Genomic DNA, 20,729 nt, shown 5'->3' with positions numbered 1-20,729 from the left:
GCAGTGAGGACAGGGCAAGGGGGACTGGACAATGAGGAAGAGCAGGGGTCCAGGAGGGCCAAGTCGGGAGAGTCAGGAGCTCAGCTTGGCCAAGACCCTCCCAGGCTCCGCCCCCAGGGCAGAGTCCTCTGCATAGGATGTTCCCTCTGTCAGGAACACCCCCACTGCCCCTTCTCATGGTGAGACCCTGCCCCCTCCTCACCGTGACACAGGCTGCCAGCCCCCAGGATTCCACTGCCCTTGCCGAGGCGCTCCCCGAGCCTTGGATTGCTTTCCCAAGAGGCAGGACAGACTGTTGACCTCATGACACAGTGTCATGAGGTCACCTGCCATGGTCACAGCATTGCATCTGGTGCCCCCTCACCCCTGAGCTCCAAGCTGTGTCCCGGCTGCCGACCTGACACCCCACTTGGAGGTCTGGTGGTAGCACCCGAGCTCCCCCGGCCCCCCACATCCCCCCAGTGCCTTCCCCCTGCTCCTGCTGCGGCCAAACCTCCTCTCCCTCTCCTCATCCCATCTCCCTCATCCCAATCCTGTCGATGGCCATTTCTTCCTTCTCCTGGTGCAAGCCACCACCTGCTTTGGGGGTGATGGCTCCAGCCTTCTCCCTGGGGTTCCCTCTCCATCCCTCTGGCAAATGCTGGCTGAGCGTGTGGGGAGACAGCAAATAAAACACACCCTCCCCCCAAAAGCTATGGGAGGAGACGGGAAACAGCCTCAAAGGCAGGAGGAGAAAATGATGCAGCAGGTGGAAGAACGAGGTGCCAGCAAGCCCCGGGGTCACGGCCTGAAGGCAGGTTGCACTTGCCGTTTTAAGTGGGGGACCCTGCACCACGCCCCCCAGTGTAGGTAGGCTACCGCGCCTTCTCAGTGTAGGTAGAAGGAGCCCACAGTAAGAGAAGCCCCCACAGGCTCCTTCCCTCACAGTGAAGCCCACTTGGTGCTCTGAACCGCACCCCATTAGGTATGGCCCCGACATCACCCACTGCCCTCTCCCCGCTCAGACTCTACCCTGACCACACGCAGGCCCCAGTCTCTCCAGACTGCCAGCCTCCTGCCAGCATGAGACAATGATGTCTCATGTCTGCCTCCTCCTTGGAGAAGGTCAGCCCCTGGCCAGGCATGTTTGTCACGTCCCTGCTGTGTCCAGACCTGGCCCACACATGACAAGTGCCCCTCAGCCCAAGAGCCTGACAGATCCCCCTTGACCAGACTTCATTCAGGCTCCTCTGAACCCTCTCCTCCAGTATCAGCAGATCTGATCAAATTCCTCAGCCCCCACCCTTGAGATCCAATCAGATCCTCAGCCCCCACCCTTGAGATCCAATCAGATCCTTATCCCCCACCCTTGAGATCTGATCACCAGGGCCTGCCTTCAGCAAGAATCCTGTCAAGTTTAGCAAGATCTCCCCCACCCTTGATGTCTCCTCTTCGCAATTTTCCATCCACCGACCCCCCACTTTGTTGGTTGGCTATCAATCCCCCCGTCTGTGCGCAATTTTCCATCCACCGACCCCCCACTTTGTTGGTTGGCTATCAATCCCCCCGTCTGTGCTGTATTCAGAGTAGAGCCCCATCTCTCTTGCCTATGGCAATAGTCTTGAATAAAGTCTTCCTTTCCATTTTAACAAATGTCAGAATAACTTTTTCTTTGATAACCCCCACCCCACCCAGAATCCCAGGTGCCTGAGGTGATGGGGTGGGGCCTGGGGTCTGCACCACCTGTGGGAGGGGTTTGAAGCTCAAAGGCCAAGAGCAGGAGGCTGGCTGCAGAGCCGCCTCGACGTCCTAAGCAGGTCAGTTGCTCAGGGAGGCTGAGGTCAGGGGGAGGGGGGCTGGGACCACAGCGGGCTGCTCCTGTGCTCCTGTGCTGACACATTAACTTGCTGAGGCCAGGAGGAGGGTGGATGGTCACTCATTACTGAGGGCCGAGGTCAAGGGGCTGGGTGGTATCTGGTCACTTATGTAACCTGTGGGCATATATGGGCACACGGGCCCATGGGACTTGCCTACCTGCCAGCTCTGCTCCTCTCAGGATGAAGGTGGTTGTGGTGAGTTCCCAGACCCGGCGCAGAAGAGGCCCCACTGGCGGCTTACCCAGTAGCCAGCTGTCCTTTGCGGAAAGGGGCGGCAGCCCCCTGCCCCCTCCAGCTGGTTCCCACCAGCCTGTTTATCCGAATCAGAGGGCTCCCTCCTTCCTATTGTGGTCTAGCTGGGGCAAGGGTCAGCGGCCTGACTCCTGGGCTTCCTGTGGAGCCAGGTCTTGAGAAGGAGTTGCAGGATGGGGGTGCTGTGCACTCCACACAACATCCCCCGCACCTGTGCATTATCCTGGAAGCAGGCATCCAGCTGACATCCGCTTCACAGATGAGGACGCCAGGAGCGAGAGTGCCTCAGACTTGCCAAGGCCCTTGTGCCGGTGCAGGGGCCAGTGACAGTGGGCGTGCTTGATGGGGAGGGGCTAACCCTAACCCTAACCCTAACTCTAACCCTTAGATTTGCCAAGGCCCCTGTGCCGGTGCAGGGGCCAGGGAGCCAGAGACAGCGGGCGTGCTCGCTGGGGAGGGGCTAACCCTAACCCTAACCCTAACCCTGGGCATCCATTGGCCTGGGCTGCTGACCCGTGTCTCAGAGTCTCATGCCCCCATGAGGATGTCCTCACTTCCTCGTGGAGCTGGCATCGCGGTGAAATGGGTTCAATCTCCCACTCAACCAGGGCCCAGACCCATCCCTGGTCTACCGGCCTGATATGGATCCAGAGACAGCCAAAGACAAGGGCAGCTTCCGAAACTACACCGTGAGGACCCCTCCTTGCCCCTGCCCCACCCCTCACCCAGCCCCCTCCTGCTCCGCGCAGGCCTTTCGCTGGGGAGGGCAGCACCTGCCCTTCACACAGCTCCAGGGGCCGCCCTTGGGGAAACCCCTTGTTCACACCTGGGACCAGGCCTGGGAGAGGGGAGGCAGTGGGCCCCCTGGGTGTGAAGGGCAGGGGTTGCCTAGCCGCCTGGCTGACCCTCTGGCTTGCAGTCCAGCCTGCTCCTGGACCGTGTCTGCGCCACCTACAAGCTCATGCATACATGGCAGACTGTGGACTTTGTCAGGAAGAAGGTACCTGGCAGACTCCTACTGCAACTCGGAGGGTGGGGCTGCGCTCCCTCGCCCCCTGCACCACCCCTCCCCCCCCCACCGCCCTCCCTGCCCCTCAGTACCGAGTAGATGGAGACGGACTGGGCTCTGGTCCAGCTGCCCCCTGGGTCGTGCTAACCTCTTCCTTCCTGGCCTAGCACGCCCAGTTCGGGGGCTTCTCCTATAAGAAAATGACTATCTTGGAGGCTGTGGACATGCTGGACAGGCTGGTGGATGAGTCGGACCCAGACGTGGACTTCCCCAACTCCTTCCATGCCTTCCAGACGGCTGAGGGCATCCGGAAGGCCCACCCTGACAAGGGTGCGCCCCCACCCTGTCCACCAGCTGTTGGGGGGAGTTGTTGCCCCCAAGGGCTGCAGCGGGAGGGCAGACGGGGCTTTCGGCCCCGGCCCCAGAACCCCCAATAGCCCGCCCTGTCCTTCTCCCTCCCAGACTGGTTCCACCTCGTCGGGCTCCTGCATGACCTGGGGAAGGTCCTGGTTCTGGCAGGGGAGCCCCAGGTGAGAGCCGGGGAGCCCCAGGTGAGGGCAGGGGTGGAGGGAGCTGGTAAAGCTTGGCGAGGGCAGCAGATACCCACTTGGTGGGCAGGCCACTCATCCCCCACGGCTGCCTGTTCCTCCCCAGTGGGCGGTCGTTGGAGACACCTTCCCAGTTGGCTGCCGTCCCCAGGCCTCTGTGGTTTTCTGTGACTCCACCTTCCAGGACAACCCCGACCTCCAGGATCCTCGATACAGGTGCCCTCCCCTGCTGCTGGCCCTCCCCCTCCCCAGGGTGCTCCTGAGCCCTCACCTTCCATCTCCCCCTGCAGCACAGAGCTCGGCATGTACCAACCCCATTGCGGACTCCAGAACGTCCTCATGTCCTGGGGCCATGACGGTGAGGCCAGTCAGAGGTGGGCATGATGGGGACCTTGGTGGGGTCTCCCCTCTGGGTCCCTGGTGGTGACACGCTCTCTCCCGCAGAGTACATGTACCAGGTGATGAAGTTCAACAAATTCTCCCTCCCCCCGGAGGTAGGCAGGGGTGAGGGGCCAAACCAAGAACCCAGCTCAGTCCAGCCCAGCCCAGCCCAGCCCAGCCCAGGCCAGTCCAGCCCCAGGCCAGTCCAGCCCAGCCCAGCCTCGAGCGTGCTGGCTGGTGTGCCTTCCTCCCACCCCCAGGCCTTCTACATGGTCCGGTTCCACTCTTTCTACCCGTGGCACACGGGCGGCGACTACCGGCAGCTGTGCAACGAGCAGGACCTGGCCATGCTGCCCTGGGTGCAGGAGTTCAAGTATGGCCATCCTTGTGAGGGGCTGGGGAGAGGGGCACTGGGGAGGCTGGGGGCTTCTTCACGAGGCACTGTCCCTCCCCTGCTGCAGCAAGTTTGACCTCTACACCAAGTGTCCTGACCTGCCAGACGTGGACAAGCTGCGGCCCTACTACCAGGGGCTCATCGACAAGTACTGCCCTGGCATCCTGAGCTGGTGACTGGCCTGCCCACCCCGCCCAGGCCTGGCCGGGTGCCCCATGGTGACAGCCACTGTCAGACACAGTGATGACCCGCCCCGGCCTCCCTGGAGCACCCCACACACCCACCTACAGTCAGCACTCCCCTCCCTGGTGGCCCCTCTGTCCAGTGGCAATAAAGACCTGCAGCAGCTTGTGAGTCTGACCCTCACTGAGGCCGCGGCGTGGTGTGGCAGCCAGCAGGGCACACGTGCAGGGAGGAGGCAAGCCGTGGCCTCCTGGACACATGTGTCCCGCCGTACCTGCCACCATAAACATCACTGGAGCCCAGCTCCAGTGTCAGAACCTGGGGTCGCCCTACTCACCCCCACATTCTCACAGCCGTCTCCAAGTCCTCTGAGCTTGGTCTCCTTAAAAAAAACAGAACAAAGCACCTGATAGCCAGAAGAATGCACGCACTACAGAAAACAACACCGTAAGACAAATGCACAGGGTAATTACTGTGAACATGACCCTGGAACAAACACCCCAGTGCCCGCCCCGTGCCCCGAGGTGCGGCCCCTGTCTTGGCCCGGCAAACCACCTCCTTTGCTGTGGGGCTTTGTTCCCCTAGTGTGTGTCCCTCAGTGCTATGGCTCAGTGCTGGCTTCGCTATATCTTCTAGCAGTTTATTTCTTTGAAAAAAGTGAATCATTTGTCTCAGGGAATTTCCTGCTGTCAAGATTTTGCAGATTGCATCCCCATGGAATCTACTAATATTTTTCTTGATATTTCCTGTTAATTGGCAAATGAATTTAGAGCCTTAATCAGATTCAGGTTTGCAGGCAAGAGTGCTTCAGAGGTGGGGGCGTATTCTTTATCAGGAGGCACAGGCTTGTCTGTTGTCGGAAGCCACCGTGTTCAGGTTCATCTAAGAACGTTCTTACCCATGAGAAGGCAGAACAGCAATGCCGCAGCTCCATGCCGCCTTCTTCACTCACCTGATGGAACTCGGTGGGAAAGAGCAGCTTCCTCCAGGGCTATTTAGTTACTGTTTATGGAGGAAAGGCAAGTAAACGTTCCAGTCTTTCTCTTAATTTACCAATTTGCAAGAGGTGGTTCCCTAGCATCCTTCAAAGGTGATCAATGTGTCTGTTTTTGTATTAAGAATGTATAGATTTCAGCATATTTGTGCTTCAGTTCATTGAGTTCTTATCCTTTTTGTTGCTCAGACAGTCCCGTCCTCGGCTGGGGTGGGGTGGGGCTCCAGGTGGGCTCCTAGGTCCTTCTGACATGACCGCTATGGTCTCTGGTGGGTGTCTTGCTGTCTGGTGTGACGACACCTGTGTCTGACATACCAAATTACCACAAATTTGGTGGCTTAAAACAACAGAAATTTATTCTCTCAAGTTCTGGAAGCCAGAAGTCTGAGATCAAGGTCAGCAGGGACGTGCTCCCTCCAGAGGCTCTGGGGAGGATCCCTCCTTCCTCTTCCAGCTTCAGGGGGCCGCCAGCTTCCCTGGCTCTGGGCTGCATCTCTCTGTGCTCCATCTTCACATGGCTTCTCCGAGTGTCCCTCCCTCTGCCTCTCTCTTATGACGACCCTTGTGATGGCATTTAGGGCCCACTCAGATAATCCAGGACGACCTCCTCATCTTGAGATCCTTGACTTAATCATACCTGCAAGATGCTTTTTCCAAATAAGGTCACGTTCACAAACTCAGGGATTTGATGTGGACATCTTTGGGGAGGTGATTTTTCAGCTTACCACAGAGGCTGCCCCAGACCCGGAACTGGCCATTTCTCCAAGGAGCTCTGGTTTCTTTAAGTGGGAAATGGTATCTCAAACCCACATGTAGGGAGGCTGAGGACTCAGTCACATTTTCAACTTTCAGCTTCACTCCGAACCCTGGTTATGGCCATTAGAGGTGGCATTGCCCACTGCCCTCCCTGCCCTACTCAGGCTCCTGCACCGCCAAGTCCTGTCCTGCCCTAACCCCCCCAGCCCTTCCCACCTACCCCAGTGCCTGCTGTGTGCTGGCAGCAGGAGAGGAGGGGCTCAGGTGTGTTTCTGAGACTTTGCCCAAGCTCTTCCCTATTCACTTGTTCTTCCTTTCGGAAAACTCCTACCTGCCCTGGGCGCCCTTGCACCATCCCTGGCAGCCTGCCCAGGTGTGGGCAGCTGCCCTCCTCTGCTGCCCCCTCCTTGTCTGTGAGCTCAGGCAGGGCAGGTGTGGGCCCTGAGGGGGTCCCTCCCTGGAGCTGCTCTGTGGGATGTGAGGGGTGCTGGAGAGGCAGGCAGGAGAGCTCTGGGACTGGACGGGACCTGGGCAACGGGCCATAGAGGGTGTGCCACAGGGTGGAGGGGCCTCTTTGCTCTTCCGAGAGCAGGGAGGAGGCAGGTCTCAGAGGAGGCTGGGGTGGAGAAGAGAAGCATGGCCCAGGGGCTGGGGAAGGGGTGGTGCTTGGTGGGCTGCCTCTCTGGGTCCAAAGTTTCCATCCTGAACCATCTCTGGGGCACCTCCCCAGTGTAGAGCAGGGGCAGCTGCCTTTACACCTGCCCCTGCCTCTTTGTGCCCCTTGCAGACCCTAACCCAGCCACCTCCAAAAAGGCCCCAGGGTGAGGGGAGGGCAGCAGGGGCCAGGGCCCCATATATCTGTCCACCCAATGGACTGTCAGGCTTCAATGGGGGCCCCAGGGCGTGGGGACTGCTGAGGAGTCTGCAGAGAGCAGGTGGGGCTTGGCTCTCTCTCCAGGCTGCTCTGGCATTCCAACCCCTGACCCCTCTGCCTCCCTGCACACCGCCCCTCCTCCAGCTCTTCCTGTGCTGATGCTAGCAGCAGCCCCTAATTCCCACCTATTTCCACAGCCTGGGCTCAGGCCTTCCAGCACCCTTCTAATCAGTCATCTTTCTCTTTATTTATTTATTTATTTATTTATTTATTTATTTATTTATTTTTTAAGATTTTATTTATTTTTTGCCCCCAAAGCCCCAGTAGATAGTTGTATGTCACAGCTGCACACCCTTCTAGTTGCTGTATGTGGGACTCGGCCTCAGGATGGACAGAGAAGTGGTGCCTCGATGCGCACCCGGGATCCGAACCCGGGCCGCCAGCATCGCAGCATGTGCACTTAACCACCAAGCCACAGGGCCGGCCCAATATTTATTTATTTTTAATCTTTCTTCCCCAAAGCCCCAGTGCATGGTTGTATATCCTCGTTGTAAGTCCTTCTGGTTCTTCTATGTGAGCCACCACCACAGCACGGCTACCAACAGATGGGTGGTGTGGTTCCGTGACCGGGAAGCAAACCTGGGCAGCCGAAGCGATGAGAGCCCTGAACTTTAACCACTAGGCCAGCAGGGCCGCTTTCCCCATCTTTCTCTTTATTTTTTTATTTTATTTTGTTTTTTTTGTTAGGAGGATTAGCCCTGAGCTAACATCTGCCAATCCTCCTCTTTTTGCTGAGGAAGACTAGCCCTGGGCTAACATCCATGCCCATCTTCCTCCACTTTATATGGGATGCCACCACAGCATGGCCTGACAAATGGTGCGTCGGTGTGCACTGGGATCCGAACCTGTGAACCCTGGGCCGCCACAGCGGAGCACGTGCACTTAACCACTATGCCACGGGGATGGCCCCCCATCTTTCTCTTTAAATGAGCCAGTTGGTTTCCTCTGAGAAAGTGGGTTGCAAGCAATCGATTCTTAGAGGAATCTAGAATTTGTTATCAGGCCTGTTTGGGAGTGAAAGTTGGGAACACTCTGCTAGTGTGGGAAATCTGGCAGTCTGCGTCTTGCAGGAGCAGAACAGCTAATTACAGCCTTTGCTACTCTGGATGGAGGATCCTGTTGATAGCCAGGCCCTGGGGACAATAAGCAGGCCCTAGAGGAACGTGGCTGCTTCTAAGGGCACAAATGGCCCAAGAAAATACAACCACAAGTTCGAATCCCTAAATTTCAGGCTCAACACATGAACTGAAACCAGAAATGGTCTGTGATTGTGTTAAAACAGCAATTCTTAGTGTGGAAATTAATAAAAGAAACCTCAGGGGCTGGCCCAGTAGCATAGTGTTTAAGTTTGCATGCTCTGCTTTAGCAGCCCAGGGTTCATAGGTTCGGATACTGGGTGTGGACCCACGCATTGCTCATCAAGCCATGCTGTGGCAGAGTCCTATATATGAAGTAGAGGAAGACTGGCAACAGATGTTAGCACAGGGCTAATCTTCCTCACCAAATAAATAAATAAATAAATAAATAAATAAATTAATTAATTAAATAAAATGTTAAAAAAAAGAAACCTCAACTAAACTAGATAGCGAAGGCCTGCAGGGGGAGCTCTCAGCCCCACCACACATCATCAATTACTCCCAACAGGAAGAGGCAGGCTTGCATCTCAGGAAGTACAACTATTTACTACTGAAGGAAGATTTCCCTCCCTGCCCGGCAACAGCCCAGCCAATGAGAAACACCGCAGCTCAGCCAATCAGAAATGCCACAGCTCAGCCAATGAGAAGCTGTTGCTGCCCTGAACTGTTACTCTCCCCGGTGGACTTTCCTTTAGAACAGCCCCTCCCTACTCCCCCTTTTTCTCTATAAAAGCAGCTCCCTCCTTTTTTCTCCAGATTTGCCTCTGCTTCTCCATAGCGTGTGCATCCTGAATTGCAATTCTTTTTGCTATTTCTGAATAAAGTCATTTTGAGGTAAAATAACAGGGAAATTTGCTTTTAAGTTGACATTAGAGTGTGGTCTGCAGCTGCCTAGGTGCCCCTAGAACCCTTTCAGGGGTCTGTAACGTCAGTGCTATTTTCATAATATACCGAGACATTATTTGCCTTTTTCACTGAGTTGACATTCACAACGATGACCTAAATGCAACAGTGGGTAAAACTGCTGCTGCCCCGGCACAAATTGAGACAGTGGCCCCAAACCGCTGATCGTAACGCCACGCACTCGAAGTTAAAAGAAGATCAGTTTACTTAAAAATGTCTTTGATGAAGTAGTAAGTGTTACTAATATTATTGTCTCTGTCCTCGAGTATGGGTCTTTTTGATCTTTTGCGTGACAAAATGGGAAGACACGCAGCCCTTCTGCTGAGTCCTGAAGATGACAGTCGCCTCAAGGAAAACGCTTATGTGATGGAATTGCCAGCTCAACCAGTCAGTCTTACTTGGAAGAACAACTGACAGGCAAACTATAGTTACGTATTCAGTCTTGGGTATTTGGCAGGCATTCTCTTAAAAATAAACAAAGCGAGACTGTTACTTCAAGGAAAACAATGACAGCGTTTGTTGTTTGATAATAAAATTTAGCTTTCAAGAAAAAAATTAGGATTTGGGAAAGCCTATGTCCACCACTGTGAACTTGACAGCTTCCTCATACTTGAAGATTTTTCTGATGTGATCAAGGGTGATTTTAATGAATGTGACTTTTTTGAGATTGTACAATGGAATGTGTCAACATTTGGAAGATCTGCATAACTCAATGAACCAATATTTTCCCAATGATCCATATATATGATACTTCAAAATCATGCATGAATAAAAACATCCATTCAGAGTGCATGATGCACCAGTGGATTTTCGTGCGATAGAGGACAAAAAGCTCTGGTTTCAGATTCCAAACTGCAGTGAACCTCTAAGAAACTGCTACGTAGAATTTTGATGTGGTGTTAAAGGAGAATATCCACAATAATCTGAAAGGGCTGCTAAAATACTTTTCCCTTTTCCAACTACATATCTATGTGAGGCGTGTTTTTTTCCATATATTTTGACCAAAAACATATTGCAACAGATTGACCAGAAGCAGCTATGAGAAGCCAGACATTAAAGAGAGTTTGCAAGAACATAAAACTATGCCATTCTCACTTAATTTTTTTGGTAATACAGTTATTTTTCATTTAAAAATTTATTATTGTAACATTTAATGAGTTTATTTTTATGTTTAAATAACATTACTGAGTAAAACTTTAAGGAATTTCTCAGTTTAGGGGCCAGCCCCATGGCTTAGCGGTTAAGTGCACGCGCTCCGCTACTGGTGGCCCGGTTCGGATCCTGGGCGCGCACCGAGGCACCGCTTCTCCGGCCATGCTGAGGCTGCGTCCCACATACAGCAATTAGAAGGATGTGCAACTACGACATTCAACTATTTACTGGGGCTTTGGGCGAAAAAAAAGGAGGAGGATTGGCAATAGATGTTAGCTCAGAGCTGGTCTTCCTCAGCAAAAAGAGGAGGATTAGCACGGATGTTAGCTCAGGGCTGATCTTCCTCACAAAAAAAAAAAGAAAAAAAAGAAGCCCTCTCCAATAATGAGGGTCTTCTATAAAAAAAAAAAAAAAAGAATTTCTCAGTTTAATTTCCAATGTGGTAAATGTTGATAGACATAACCCTCATTAACAAAAGCTCTTTGGGGTCCTCGATAATTGTTAAGAATGTAAGGGTCTTGGGGCTGGCCCGGTGGCGCAAGTGGTTAAGTGCGCGTGCTCTGCTGCGGCGGCCCAGGGTTCGCTGGTTCGGATCCCAGGCTTGCGCAGACGCACCGCTTGGCAAGCCATGCTGTGGCGGCGTCCCATACAAAGTGGAGGAAGATGGGCACGGATGTTAGCCCAAGGCCAGTCTTCCTCAGCAAAAAAAGAGGAGGATTGGCAGATGTTAGCTCAGGGCTTATCTTCCTCACCCACACACACAAAAGAATGTAAGGGTCCTGAGACCAGATGACCTGGCCCATGGATGCCTGTTGACTTCCTTTTGCAGGAACCCCAGTGCTTGCTCCATGGGCTCCATGAGGGCAGAAGTGGAGGCCATGTGTGAGTGCAACCATAGGTAGCTTTCTCTGCAAACTCAAGGGCCACCAGTACTGGCACCCCAGAGCTCACAGCACTCATCTCCCCCAAGGGGAGCAGTTGGCCACCACGGTGAACACCATCTGTGATGTCGGACAGTGATTTGTCATCATTAACACCCCTTCATGCATATTTGGACCTTTATCCTGCCTGCTGTGCTTCCTCTAGCACTGTCATCCACGAACTCATGAATCCCTCACTGAGGTGCCCTACACAACACTGCCTCTGGCCAAAGACATTCTTCAGAGTGAAAGATGTAAAGCAGAGGCTAGGCTGCTATCTGTGGGTTCCTCATACACCCCATGACCCCCAAATCAATGATCTGATGGACTGGTGCAACAGCCAGTTGAAGACCCAGCCATGGTGCCAGCTTGGAGACAACGTCTTTGGGAGTCAGGATGAGGACTATGCTGCATGGTGAGCCTGGAATACAGTATCCAGGAGCCATCTGGTGCATGTTGGTGAGTACCTTTCACCCCTGAACCCAGTGACCTCTGGCGAAACTTGCTGCCTGTTACGGTGACTCTGGGTAATGCTGCATTGTGGAATGTGGTTCCCAAGGAAGAAATGCTTCCTCCCAGAGACAAATCCATGCTTCCCTTGGACTGGACATGGTCAGCCACATGGCTATTCTGAGTGCCTCTGCCACTGGATGAGCGGGCAAATGAGGGGCGTGACCAGGGCTGACCCCCACAGGGAAGGGGCTGCTGGTGCGTGATTGAGAGGCTGGGAGGACTTGCCAGACAGGGTCCAGGAGCCCCCTGGATGCCTTGAGAACTGCCAAGCCCAGTGACCAGGGTCAGTGGAAGATGGCAGCACCCTCTGCAGATGGGTCCAAGGGCTCAGAAGCCTCAGAACGGTGTGTGTGGAGGATGCGCTAACTACCAGCCTGACCTCAGGATTGTTGCAGAAACAAGCACGACCTGTATTTTTTCCTTGCTGCCCTTCAAACTCTAGTCAAATTTTAGTTTCTTTCTTCGTGGCTAACTTCATAGTTCAGAATATGAAATACAGAATTTCCAGACAGGATTGTGCTGAGCTCAAGGAGGGTGGATGTCAAGCTGGAACCTGGAAGTGGTGTGGGTGCAGGAATGGACCAGACTTTGGGTGCCTCCTCATCTTGGTGTGAGCAAGTGTTTTGTGTGGGGTGTGGGCTAGCTGCCTTGCATTAGTGAGAGTGTTGTTTGGGGGAGGGGTATAAATCACAAAGATGGACTCATCGGGGTTCTGGGCACCCGGAGGAATGGATGTTGTGTCAGATTTCCAGTCTGAATTCCTATGGATGTGGAATCCACCTTTTTATGAGTCTGGGTGGGAGGCAGGGCTGTGACTCCTCTTCCTCTGCTCCTTTCGGAAGCCAAAAAAGGGAGAAACTTGGTGCTACCCCTACAGCCACGGGGGCCCTTGTTCTAACCTGACCACACTGGACTCCAAATTTGAAGCTGGGAGCTGGTCCCGACACAGCGCTCTTCCAGGGGCAGTGTGTCCTCACCAGGCCAGACTGTGGCAAGGCTCTGCCTGTGGCCAATATTAGGGCGTTTATCTGTGGTTTGGCGACACTCAAGAGAATTGTTAGCTCACTGCGTTTGCATGTTTATTCATTTATGTTTTTTCTTTAAGCTTGGAAAGATTATGTTAGGTCCGATGACTGAATGGTTAAGAAATAAATTAAAATTAAATTTGTAAAGCAGTTAAAATATTTTAGGCATTTAAAATTTATAAATGGAAACTTTCAGAATTATTGCTAAAGCCTGCTAGATTTAAACAGAAGAGAGGAATTGAAAATATATGGATTGGGAGACAATATTGTTAAGATGACAACACTACCAAAGTGATCCACAGATTCAATGCAATTCGGATCAAAATCCCAATGGTATTTTTTGTGCAGAAATAGAAAAATCAACCCTAAAATTAATATAGAATCTCAAGGGACCCCAAATAGTCAAAACAATCTTGACAAAGAATAAAGCTGGAAGACTCACATTTCCCAATTTCAAAACTTGCTACAAAGCTACAGTAATCAAAATAGTGTGGTACTGGCATAAAGACAGTCATACAGACCAATGGAACAGGATAGAAATCCAGAAATAAGCCCTTGCATATATGGTCAGTTGATTTTCTACAAGGGTGCCAAGACTATTCAATGGGGGGAAGAATCATCTTTTCAACAAATGGTGCTGAGAAAACTGGAAATCCACATGCAAAAGAATGAAGTTGGACCCTTGCATATGCAAAAATTAACTCAAAATGGATCAATGACCTAAATGTAACAGATGAAACTATAAAACTCTTAGAAGAAAGCCTAGAGGAAAATCTTCATGATTTTGGATTTGGCAATAATTTTTTTGGATATGACACCAAAAGCACAGGCAATGAAAGAAAATAATAGATAAATTGGACTTCACAAAAATTAAAAATTTTGTGCATTAAAGGACACCATAAAAAGTGTGAACAGGCAATCCACAGAATGGGAAAAGTATTTGCAAATCATACATCTGATGAGAGATTAATATCCAGAATACATAAAGAACTCCTAAAACTCAACAACAAAAAAACAAAGAACCAATTAAAAAATCGGCAAAGAACTTGAACAGACATTTCTTTAAAGACATACAATTGTATGGCATGTGAATTACATCTACATAAGCACATGAAAAGATGCTCAACATCATTAGTCATTAGGCAAAGGCAAACCAAAACCATTGGTTTGGTTTAGATACCATTTCACATCCATTAGGAGGGCTTTTATCAAAAGAGGGAAAACAGCAAGTGTTAATGAGGAGGCGGAGAAATTGCTGGAGGGAATGTAAAATGATGTAGCTGCTGTGGAACAGTTTGGTGGTCCCTCAAAAAGTTAACCATAGAATTGCCATATGATTCTACAAATCCACTCCTAGGTCTATACCCCAAAAGAACTGAAAACAGAGACTCAAACAGATACTTGTACATCAGTGTTCACAGCAACATTATTTATTCATAATAACCAGAATGTGGGAACAACCGAAATGTCTACTGATGGGTAAATGGATAAACAAAACGTGGTATAAACACAGTGAAATATTATTCAGCCATAAGAAGGAATGGAGTCCTGAGACATGCTACTACCTGGATGTACCCTGAAAACATTATGCTGAAGGAAAGAAGCCAGACATAGAAGGACACAAATTGTAAGATTCCATTTATAGGAGTATCCCGAATAGGTAACTCCATGGAGACACAAAGTAGACTAGTGGCTGCTCAGGGCGTGGGAGGGGGGTTGAAAGATGCCAGCTAAGGGAACGAGGTTTCTTCTGAGGTTATAGGTTTTAAAATGGACTATGGTGATGGATACACAACTCTCTGAATCTACTGAAAGCCACTGAAATGTGCACTGTAAGTGGGTGAATTGTATGGCATGTGAATTACATCTCAAGAAAGCTGTTACAGAAAACAAAAGCAAAACCCAAAAGAGAGATTCATAAACTGAGTTTAAAAGAGCGGGTTTTTGAATCTTAAATATATCACTGTCCTAACCAAAAATCAACTTTTATAGATCACTTAATCCGAGCGCTCAGGTCACAGGCCCAAATGAGCCACGTGTGGCTGTGAGCACAGGCTGAACATGGAGCTCTGTCCGATCGGGTCAGTCAGAAGGGGGTTCAGTGACACAAAGGGAGGAGGTGGGCACGTTAGGGAACTGTCCAGGGGTCTGTGGGGTGAGAGCATGAGGGGTGGGGGCTGAGGACAGAGCCAGGGGCAGGGGAGACTGTGCTCAAAGTTCCCACAGAGGGCAGTGACCTCCTGAACTGAACTGAACCCCCGGTGGAAACCTGGACAGTGCCCTCAATGCCTGCTTCCACCGGTGTACTCTTCCCGGGAAGTGGTCAGAACAGAGGGGTCAGATGCATCCTCCCTCTTCTGCCTCTGATCCAAGGCCTCTGGCTCCTCCTTCCTCTCCCCACCACACCCCATACTGCTCTGCCAGTGGCCTGACAGCTCTCCCCTCTGCTGATGTTGCTCAGTGCATCCGACCTGGCGCCCTGCTGCCTGCCCTGCCCACCTTCCCATCTCTCTTCCACCCGCCCACGTGAGGTCCAGCACTCTGACTCTGCAGTTCTTTCCTGAGATGAGGAAGTGGGAGCAGGAGAGAAGGGGTCAGGTTCTGGTGAGTTCTCCAGCTGGCCCTCAGATGGTTCCAGGCGCCACATTCCACGCGGGCCTCACAGCCTTGATGTATGGAACTGACAGGTCAGCCAGGCTGTGTCGGCCTGAGGTTCAGGGCCCTGGGCACTGCTGAGCCAGGCCCTTATGCCCATTTTATGGAGGGCAACCTTGAGGATGGGAGAGTGAAGGTGCCCAGGAAGCCAGGTTGGTAATCAGCTGGACAGCATCTGGGCTGGGTCCACCCCCAGGGGCAGAGAAAGCCCACTGTCCTCGGGCCTCCCCAGTGGGAAGGAAACGTCAGGCACAGACACATGGTCAAGCACAAAGACGCCTTTATTGGTTCGCGGATCCAATTACGGGATGGGCTGGTGTGGAAGTGATGCCTCAGGGCCACCTCTCCTCCTCCCCGCCCCAGCAGGTCAGCTTCATCCCCTCCTGTGCAGGCGCTGGGGCTGGGGGCACAAGGCAAGGGCCTTCCACAGCCCTGATTACGACATCCTGAGGAGGACCCTGAGCCGGGTCACATACCCGCCTCCTGGGCCATCATCCAGGCCAGAGGGTGCCCTGGGGAGGGATGTGGTTGGCGTGGGGGGACGAGTGTGCCCTTGAAGCAACAGGGCAGCCAGAGCCTGCCCCAAAGAGCAGCACGCCAACCTGCATCTGCCATGGCAGCTGGCTAAGGCACGGTGGCTGGGCCATGTCCTGCTGCACAAGCCCAGAGATGTGCTGGGGACCCTGACCCTCTCAGGACGCGGGCGGACAGAATGCAGCTACTTTTTCCGCCGGAGGGTCTGAGAACCGCTGCTGTTGTTGTCGGGGGCTGGGGCAGCCTGTTTGCCGGCAGCTCCCAAGTCCTTCTTGGAGGCTGGCCTGTGCTTCTCCTCCCTGGCCGGAGGGGAGGAGCGGGGGGAACGGGGGCCCAGCAGGGCTTGGATGACCCTAATGGCCCCCAAGGTGATGAGGAGCCCCCAGAGCACAATGGGAGCCTCCAGGTGAGACAGCTGTTTCCGTATCCAGTGGAGGGCCTGGGCCAGGGGGCTGCTGGAGCCGTGGGGCCGGGGTGGGCTCTTGTCCTGTGGGGGCAGGATTTCAAAGTCCACAGCGGCAACCCCTGGGGGTCACCCCTGCGACCTCCCCCAGCCCGGCTAATGCCTTCCCACCTGAAGGCCAAACTGCCTGAGCAGCATGTCCAGCGTCGGGTCCCCCAGGGATACGGCTGGGAAGAATTCCTCCACCCACTGGCGTCGCCACCACTGGCTGCAACAGGACAGGGCGTTAGGGTGGCGTCCCAGCCCAGGTCCCAGAGCCCCCCGCAGCTCCCGGCCTTACCCCTGCTCCCCAGGCTGCGAAAACCAGTACTTGTAGCGCTGGGCGCGCAGGTAGGTAGGCGGCTGCTTGTGGAAGGGATACTTGGTCACGTCGTTCTGGAGGAGGCGGATCACTGCGGGGGACGGGGGCTCAGCAGGTGCTGCTCCCTTGGCCCCGCCCGTCCTGCAGTCCCGCCCCTGCAAGGCCCCGCCCCTCTGCCCTGGCCTCACCGGGCTCCTTGCCCTGCAGCAGGCGGAGGACCAGGCTCGTGAACCAGGGGCTGTGTGTGTGGGGGCCCAGGGCCGCGAACCACATCTGCCAATCCAGGCGTGGCTGGTGGGGCACCACAACAGAGGGCGGCCGGCTCACGTTCCCAGGTTTGTACATGAATTCGATCTCCTGCTGGGCAGTGCAGGGTTAGCACCGCCAGCTGGACCCAGTCCCTGCCTCCACCTGCAGTGGGATCCCCCCGCCCCGTGGAGCCCTGGGGCACCCCAGGCAGGGGCCTGTGGAGGTACTCACCGTCCAGTGGTGCCCGTCATAGCTGCCCTCAAGCACCACCTCAGGCCGTCCACCCAGACCGGTCATCCGGCGGAAGAGGCCATAGGAGTTGGCCAGCTGCAGGTGCTCCACAGTGCCAAACAGGCGGTGGGCCCCAGTCCAGAGGCGCCCATGGGTTGAGGGCTCCACATAGGAGTATGGCACCTGGTAGTAGGTGGACAGAGGCTCAACACTGCCCCCCAGGCCCCTCCCCCTGCCCCTCTGAAGTGCTACCCACCAGGCTAATCATGAACAGGGCCACCGTGGCAGTGCCAAAGATGGACAGCTGGACCGCAGCACAGAGCTTCCTCAGCCACCCTCGCACCTGGGTCCACCTGAGGGGCAGGGCACCAAAGTGCAGTCAGGCCTGCCCTGCACAGCTTTACCCCACCCCCTTGGCCCATATACCTCCAGAGGGCGGTCAGCAGTTCCCAGGTGAGGGAGGCCACCCCCAGCCACATGGTGGGCAGGGTCACCATCTTCAGCCACTGGGAGAACTGGTGGAAGGTGAAGGCTGCGGAAGGAAGGGGATGTGAGGAGGGGTGGTCTGGCCCCTGCCCTCGGGCCCCCCAGCTGGCACTCACTGGTTCTGGAGCGGACAGTGTGCTGCTCCCAGTCCACTTCCAGGCCAAAGTAGTGCACGGTGCCGTAGGCCAGCAGCCCATAGATGGTCAGTTCTAGCAGCAGGGACAGCATGGCCAGCAGAGCCTTGGGCCAGGCTGTAGGACGAGACAGTCACAGGTCAGCTGGGAACAGGGCTGGAGGGTCTGCAGCCAGGAGCTGGGGCGGAGCTAGAGCAGGGGTCACTTTGGGGGTGTGGGAGGGAAGGAGACACCCCGGTGGGCAGCAGGATGAGGATGGCTAGCTGTGCGGGACAGGCTGACACTCACAGGTGGGTGTCTTCCTGCAGTGGCTGTTGCCCGACTTGGCAGCCAGGTGCTCATCATCCAGGAGGGAGGTGGTGAGCACCAGGGTGAGAAGGTTGAAGAAGTTATAGTTGCCAGTGATGATAATTAGGACTTGCAGCAAGACCTGGGGGAAAGTCTGCACTCAGAGGTCCCAAGGGCCGCCCCCTTCCTGGGCCATTCAGAGCCTGCTTCAGGGCGCCTCTGCACCCCACGCCTAGGTCTCTCCTGCTGGCTCCCGCCCCTCCTCATCACCCCCTGGCCTCTGTCTTCTCATTCCATCTGTCCTCGACCCCCTGCTCATGCCTTCCATGCTCCCCACCACCACCTGGAGAACACTGAGGCTCAGCATGCCTCTTGTGGCCCTTCCCCACCAGCCCCTGCTGACCTAAGACTGACATCCTCCAGCGAGGCTGCAACCCTGCCCCACAGGCACACCTTCCCACACCAAGTTAACTTGTCCCTCTGCCCATGAGGCCTTTCTGAATGCTGGCAGCAACCACCCATCCCCAACAGGATCCACTGGGCAGTACTGAAGAAGGCCACGTCCTGCCTGTCCTCCTGATGACTGAGGCCCCACCCACCTGGGAGTAGAAGGCAGCCAAGCGCAGGCGGCGAACAGGGGCGAAGAACAGAGGGGGCACTGCGATCTCGATGAGGAAGGTGGCCACCACGCTGAGCTTGTGCAGCCAGACGGGCAGGTGGTGGGCGAACCAGGAGGCAGGTGTGGGCAGGCACTGCGTCTCGTAGTGGTAGGTAAGGGCTGCAGGTGATGGGTGGGCAGTCAGGGCTGGGCAGAGCCCCCAAGTCTGCCCCATGTCCAGGCCGGGACCCTCACCAGTGAGACCCCACCACGCGGGGCAACGGCTGGTCAGCTTGACCACACCCGAGGCGAACATGAGGCGAAACAGCAGCCAACGCACGAGCCAGAAGGGGAGGCCTTCGTGGGGCAAGGCCCCTGCCAGCCCCCCCTGGGGGGCCTGCTTGTGGTGGGGGCACTGCCTCAGGGGAGCCACCAGCATGGCCAGGAAGCCAGTCTCCAGCAGCAGGGAATCCCTATGGGCAGAAGGAATAGCACAAAGGGTCCCCTCTCCATCAAGGCTGCTCCCCTCAGAGAGTCCTCCCCAGAGAGGCAAACACACCCCACTCCACCCACCCAGCGTCCTGTGCCCCACACCCAGTAGTCACTCACCACTGGAAGTAAAGAAACACCTGGCCCACCTGCAGGGAGAAGGGCTGTCAGGGAGCAGGGTGTGTGTCTGCGGAGGCAGACGAGGCAGAGCAAGGGTGGGGTGGAGGGTGGACCGGGCTGAAGTGAGTTGGTGACAAGGGTCCCACTGGTGCAGGGGGGCAGCTGGCACCCCCACTTGCCTGGTAGGCCGACAGGTAGGCAGCCCAGAGCAACAAGTAGGTGAGGAGGTGGCGCAGCTGGCGCAGCAGCAGTGCGCCCAGGGCCAGCAGAGTGCCTAGCAGGTTCAGCAGCTCCAGGCCCTGCGCCGTGTCCAGCCCCAGTCTCGGTGCCTCCCACAGCAGCGTCGGGGTTTCCCACAGCTGCTGCCAGCGCCCCTTGCCCTGTGGCCGCAGCGTCCTTCGTGCAGGCAGGATGCCCTCGGCACCATATAGGCCTGTGGGAGGGTATGTCAAGACCAGGCCCTAGACACTGCCCTCCAAGACTAGACTCCCCCAACAGTTAGGGCCTGCAGACGCCCCTCCCGCGCCCCCCAACTTAGGTTAGGACCTGCAGATCCACCCCCTCAGGTCAAGACCCGCAGACGTCCCCCACCAACCTAGGTTAGGACCTGCACACTCTACCGCCCTTAGGTCAGGGCCTGCAGACTCTCCAGATCCTTCCACCCAGGTCAGAACCTACTGACCCCAGGTCAGGCCCCAGCCGGCCTATCCGACTCCCCAGGTCAGGCTTTCCCCCTCAGCAGAGCCCAGTTCCCCTCTCCTCCAGGTCAGAGCTTTAGCTCCTCCCCGTCCCACGAGCTCTGGGCCCAGGTCAGAACCCGGAACCTTGCGGGAAACGGACCATTGCACATCTTCCTACCCTCCACAGCCCCGGCACGCAGGACACGAACCGCAGCCCCTACCCCACGCATCCAGGCCCGGACCTCACTCCCGCGCCCAGACAGCGGAGTGTTGGTGGGGAGATGAGAGAGCACAGGGCTCGTGTTGGGGGGTGTCCCGCCCTCGGCGCCCTCACCCGGGATCTGCATGTAGAGGGAAGCGAAGGCGAACATGAAGACGGCGGCCACGCCCTGGAGGAAGAGCTGCCGCGGAACCCGGGAACCCGCCATGTCTGCTACGCGGCCGGCTGGACGAGAGCCTGCCAGCCTGTGGCAACCGCAAGCCCCGCCCCAGCCTGGCCCCGCCCCCGCGCCAGCACACGCCCCGCCCCCGCCCCGCCCCTGCCC

At 55.2% G+C, this 20,729-nt stretch overlaps 2 protein-coding genes across 5 annotated transcripts; one reads left to right on the top strand and one right to left on the bottom strand.

Annotated features, from left to right (window-relative positions):
* The first annotated feature begins 1,893 nt into the window (after nucleotides 1–1,893).
* Nucleotides 1,894–5,755, top strand: MIOX (myo-inositol oxygenase). The gene is made up of 10 exons (XM_004438006.3): nucleotides 1,894–2,051; nucleotides 2,717–2,797; nucleotides 3,028–3,108; nucleotides 3,285–3,447; nucleotides 3,580–3,647; nucleotides 3,772–3,881; nucleotides 3,956–4,023; nucleotides 4,110–4,159; nucleotides 4,307–4,419; nucleotides 4,508–5,755. The coding sequence occupies exons 1-10, from the start codon at nucleotides 1,983–1,985 to the stop codon at nucleotides 4,614–4,616; spliced, it is 912 nt and encodes a 303-aa protein (XP_004438063.2). The 5' UTR covers nucleotides 1,894–1,982; the 3' UTR covers nucleotides 4,617–5,755.
* A 10,119-nt stretch (nucleotides 5,756–15,874) lies between these two features.
* Nucleotides 15,875–20,659, bottom strand: LMF2 (lipase maturation factor 2). Of its 4 annotated transcripts, none has more exons than XM_087448643.1 (14): nucleotides 20,519–20,659; nucleotides 19,684–19,937; nucleotides 19,505–19,533; nucleotides 19,151–19,368; nucleotides 18,897–19,075; nucleotides 18,298–18,451; nucleotides 17,992–18,126; nucleotides 17,816–17,921; nucleotides 17,646–17,742; nucleotides 17,390–17,572; nucleotides 17,098–17,266; nucleotides 16,889–17,000; nucleotides 16,720–16,816; nucleotides 15,875–16,632 (listed from the first exon to the last, which is right to left on the bottom strand). In XM_087448643.1, exons 1-14 carry the CDS (start codon nucleotides 20,610–20,612, stop codon nucleotides 16,330–16,332), a joined length of 2,130 nt encoding a protein of 709 aa, XP_087304769.1. In that variant the 5' UTR covers nucleotides 20,613–20,659; the 3' UTR covers nucleotides 15,875–16,329. The 4 variants fall into 4 exon arrangements, with proteins under 4 accessions (XP_087304769.1, XP_087304767.1, XP_004438064.1 ...); XM_087448641.1 differs by having other exon boundaries at nucleotides 16,720–16,812; XM_004438007.3 differs by having other exon boundaries at nucleotides 18,298–18,439.
* Between the last annotated feature and the right edge of the window lie 70 nt (nucleotides 20,660–20,729).

This window comes from Ceratotherium simum, chromosome 25, assembly GCF_057802395.1.
Source record: "Ceratotherium simum simum isolate JZ-2026a chromosome 25, ASM5780239v1, whole genome shotgun sequence".
NCBI classification, from domain to species: domain Eukaryota; kingdom Metazoa; phylum Chordata; class Mammalia; order Perissodactyla; family Rhinocerotidae; genus Ceratotherium; species Ceratotherium simum.
This window is presented reverse-complemented; position numbering and strand designations above follow the sequence as displayed.

What these genes read in the sequence shown, in the direction of transcription:
- MIOX (XM_004438006.3), top strand. Translation starts at nt 1,983, where the DNA reads ATGGGCACACGGGCCCATGGGACTTGCCTACCTGCCAGCTCTGCTCCT. An exon ending in TCAGGATGAAGGTGGTTGTG is followed by an intron (nt 2,052 to 2,716) that starts GTGAGTTCCCAG and finishes CCACTCAACCAG; the next exon opens with GGCCCAGACCCATCCCTGGT. An exon ending in GAAGGCCCACCCTGACAAGG is followed by an intron (nt 3,448 to 3,579) that starts GTGCGCCCCCAC and finishes TCTCCCTCCCAG; the next exon opens with ACTGGTTCCACCTCGTCGGG.
- LMF2 (XM_087448641.1), bottom strand. Translation starts at nt 20,612, where the DNA reads ATGGCGGGTTCCCGGGTTCCGCGGCAGCTCTTCCTCCAGGGCGTGGCC. An exon ending in TGGCTGCCTTCTACTCCCAG is followed by an intron (nt 18,452 to 18,896) that starts GTGGGTGGGGCC and finishes CTCTGAGTGCAG; the next exon opens with ACTTTCCCCCAGGTCTTGCT. An exon ending in GCTGCAGGGCAAGGAGCCCG is followed by an intron (nt 17,001 to 17,097) that starts GTGAGGCCAGGG and finishes CGTCCCCCGCAG; the next exon opens with TGATCCGCCTCCTCCAGAAC.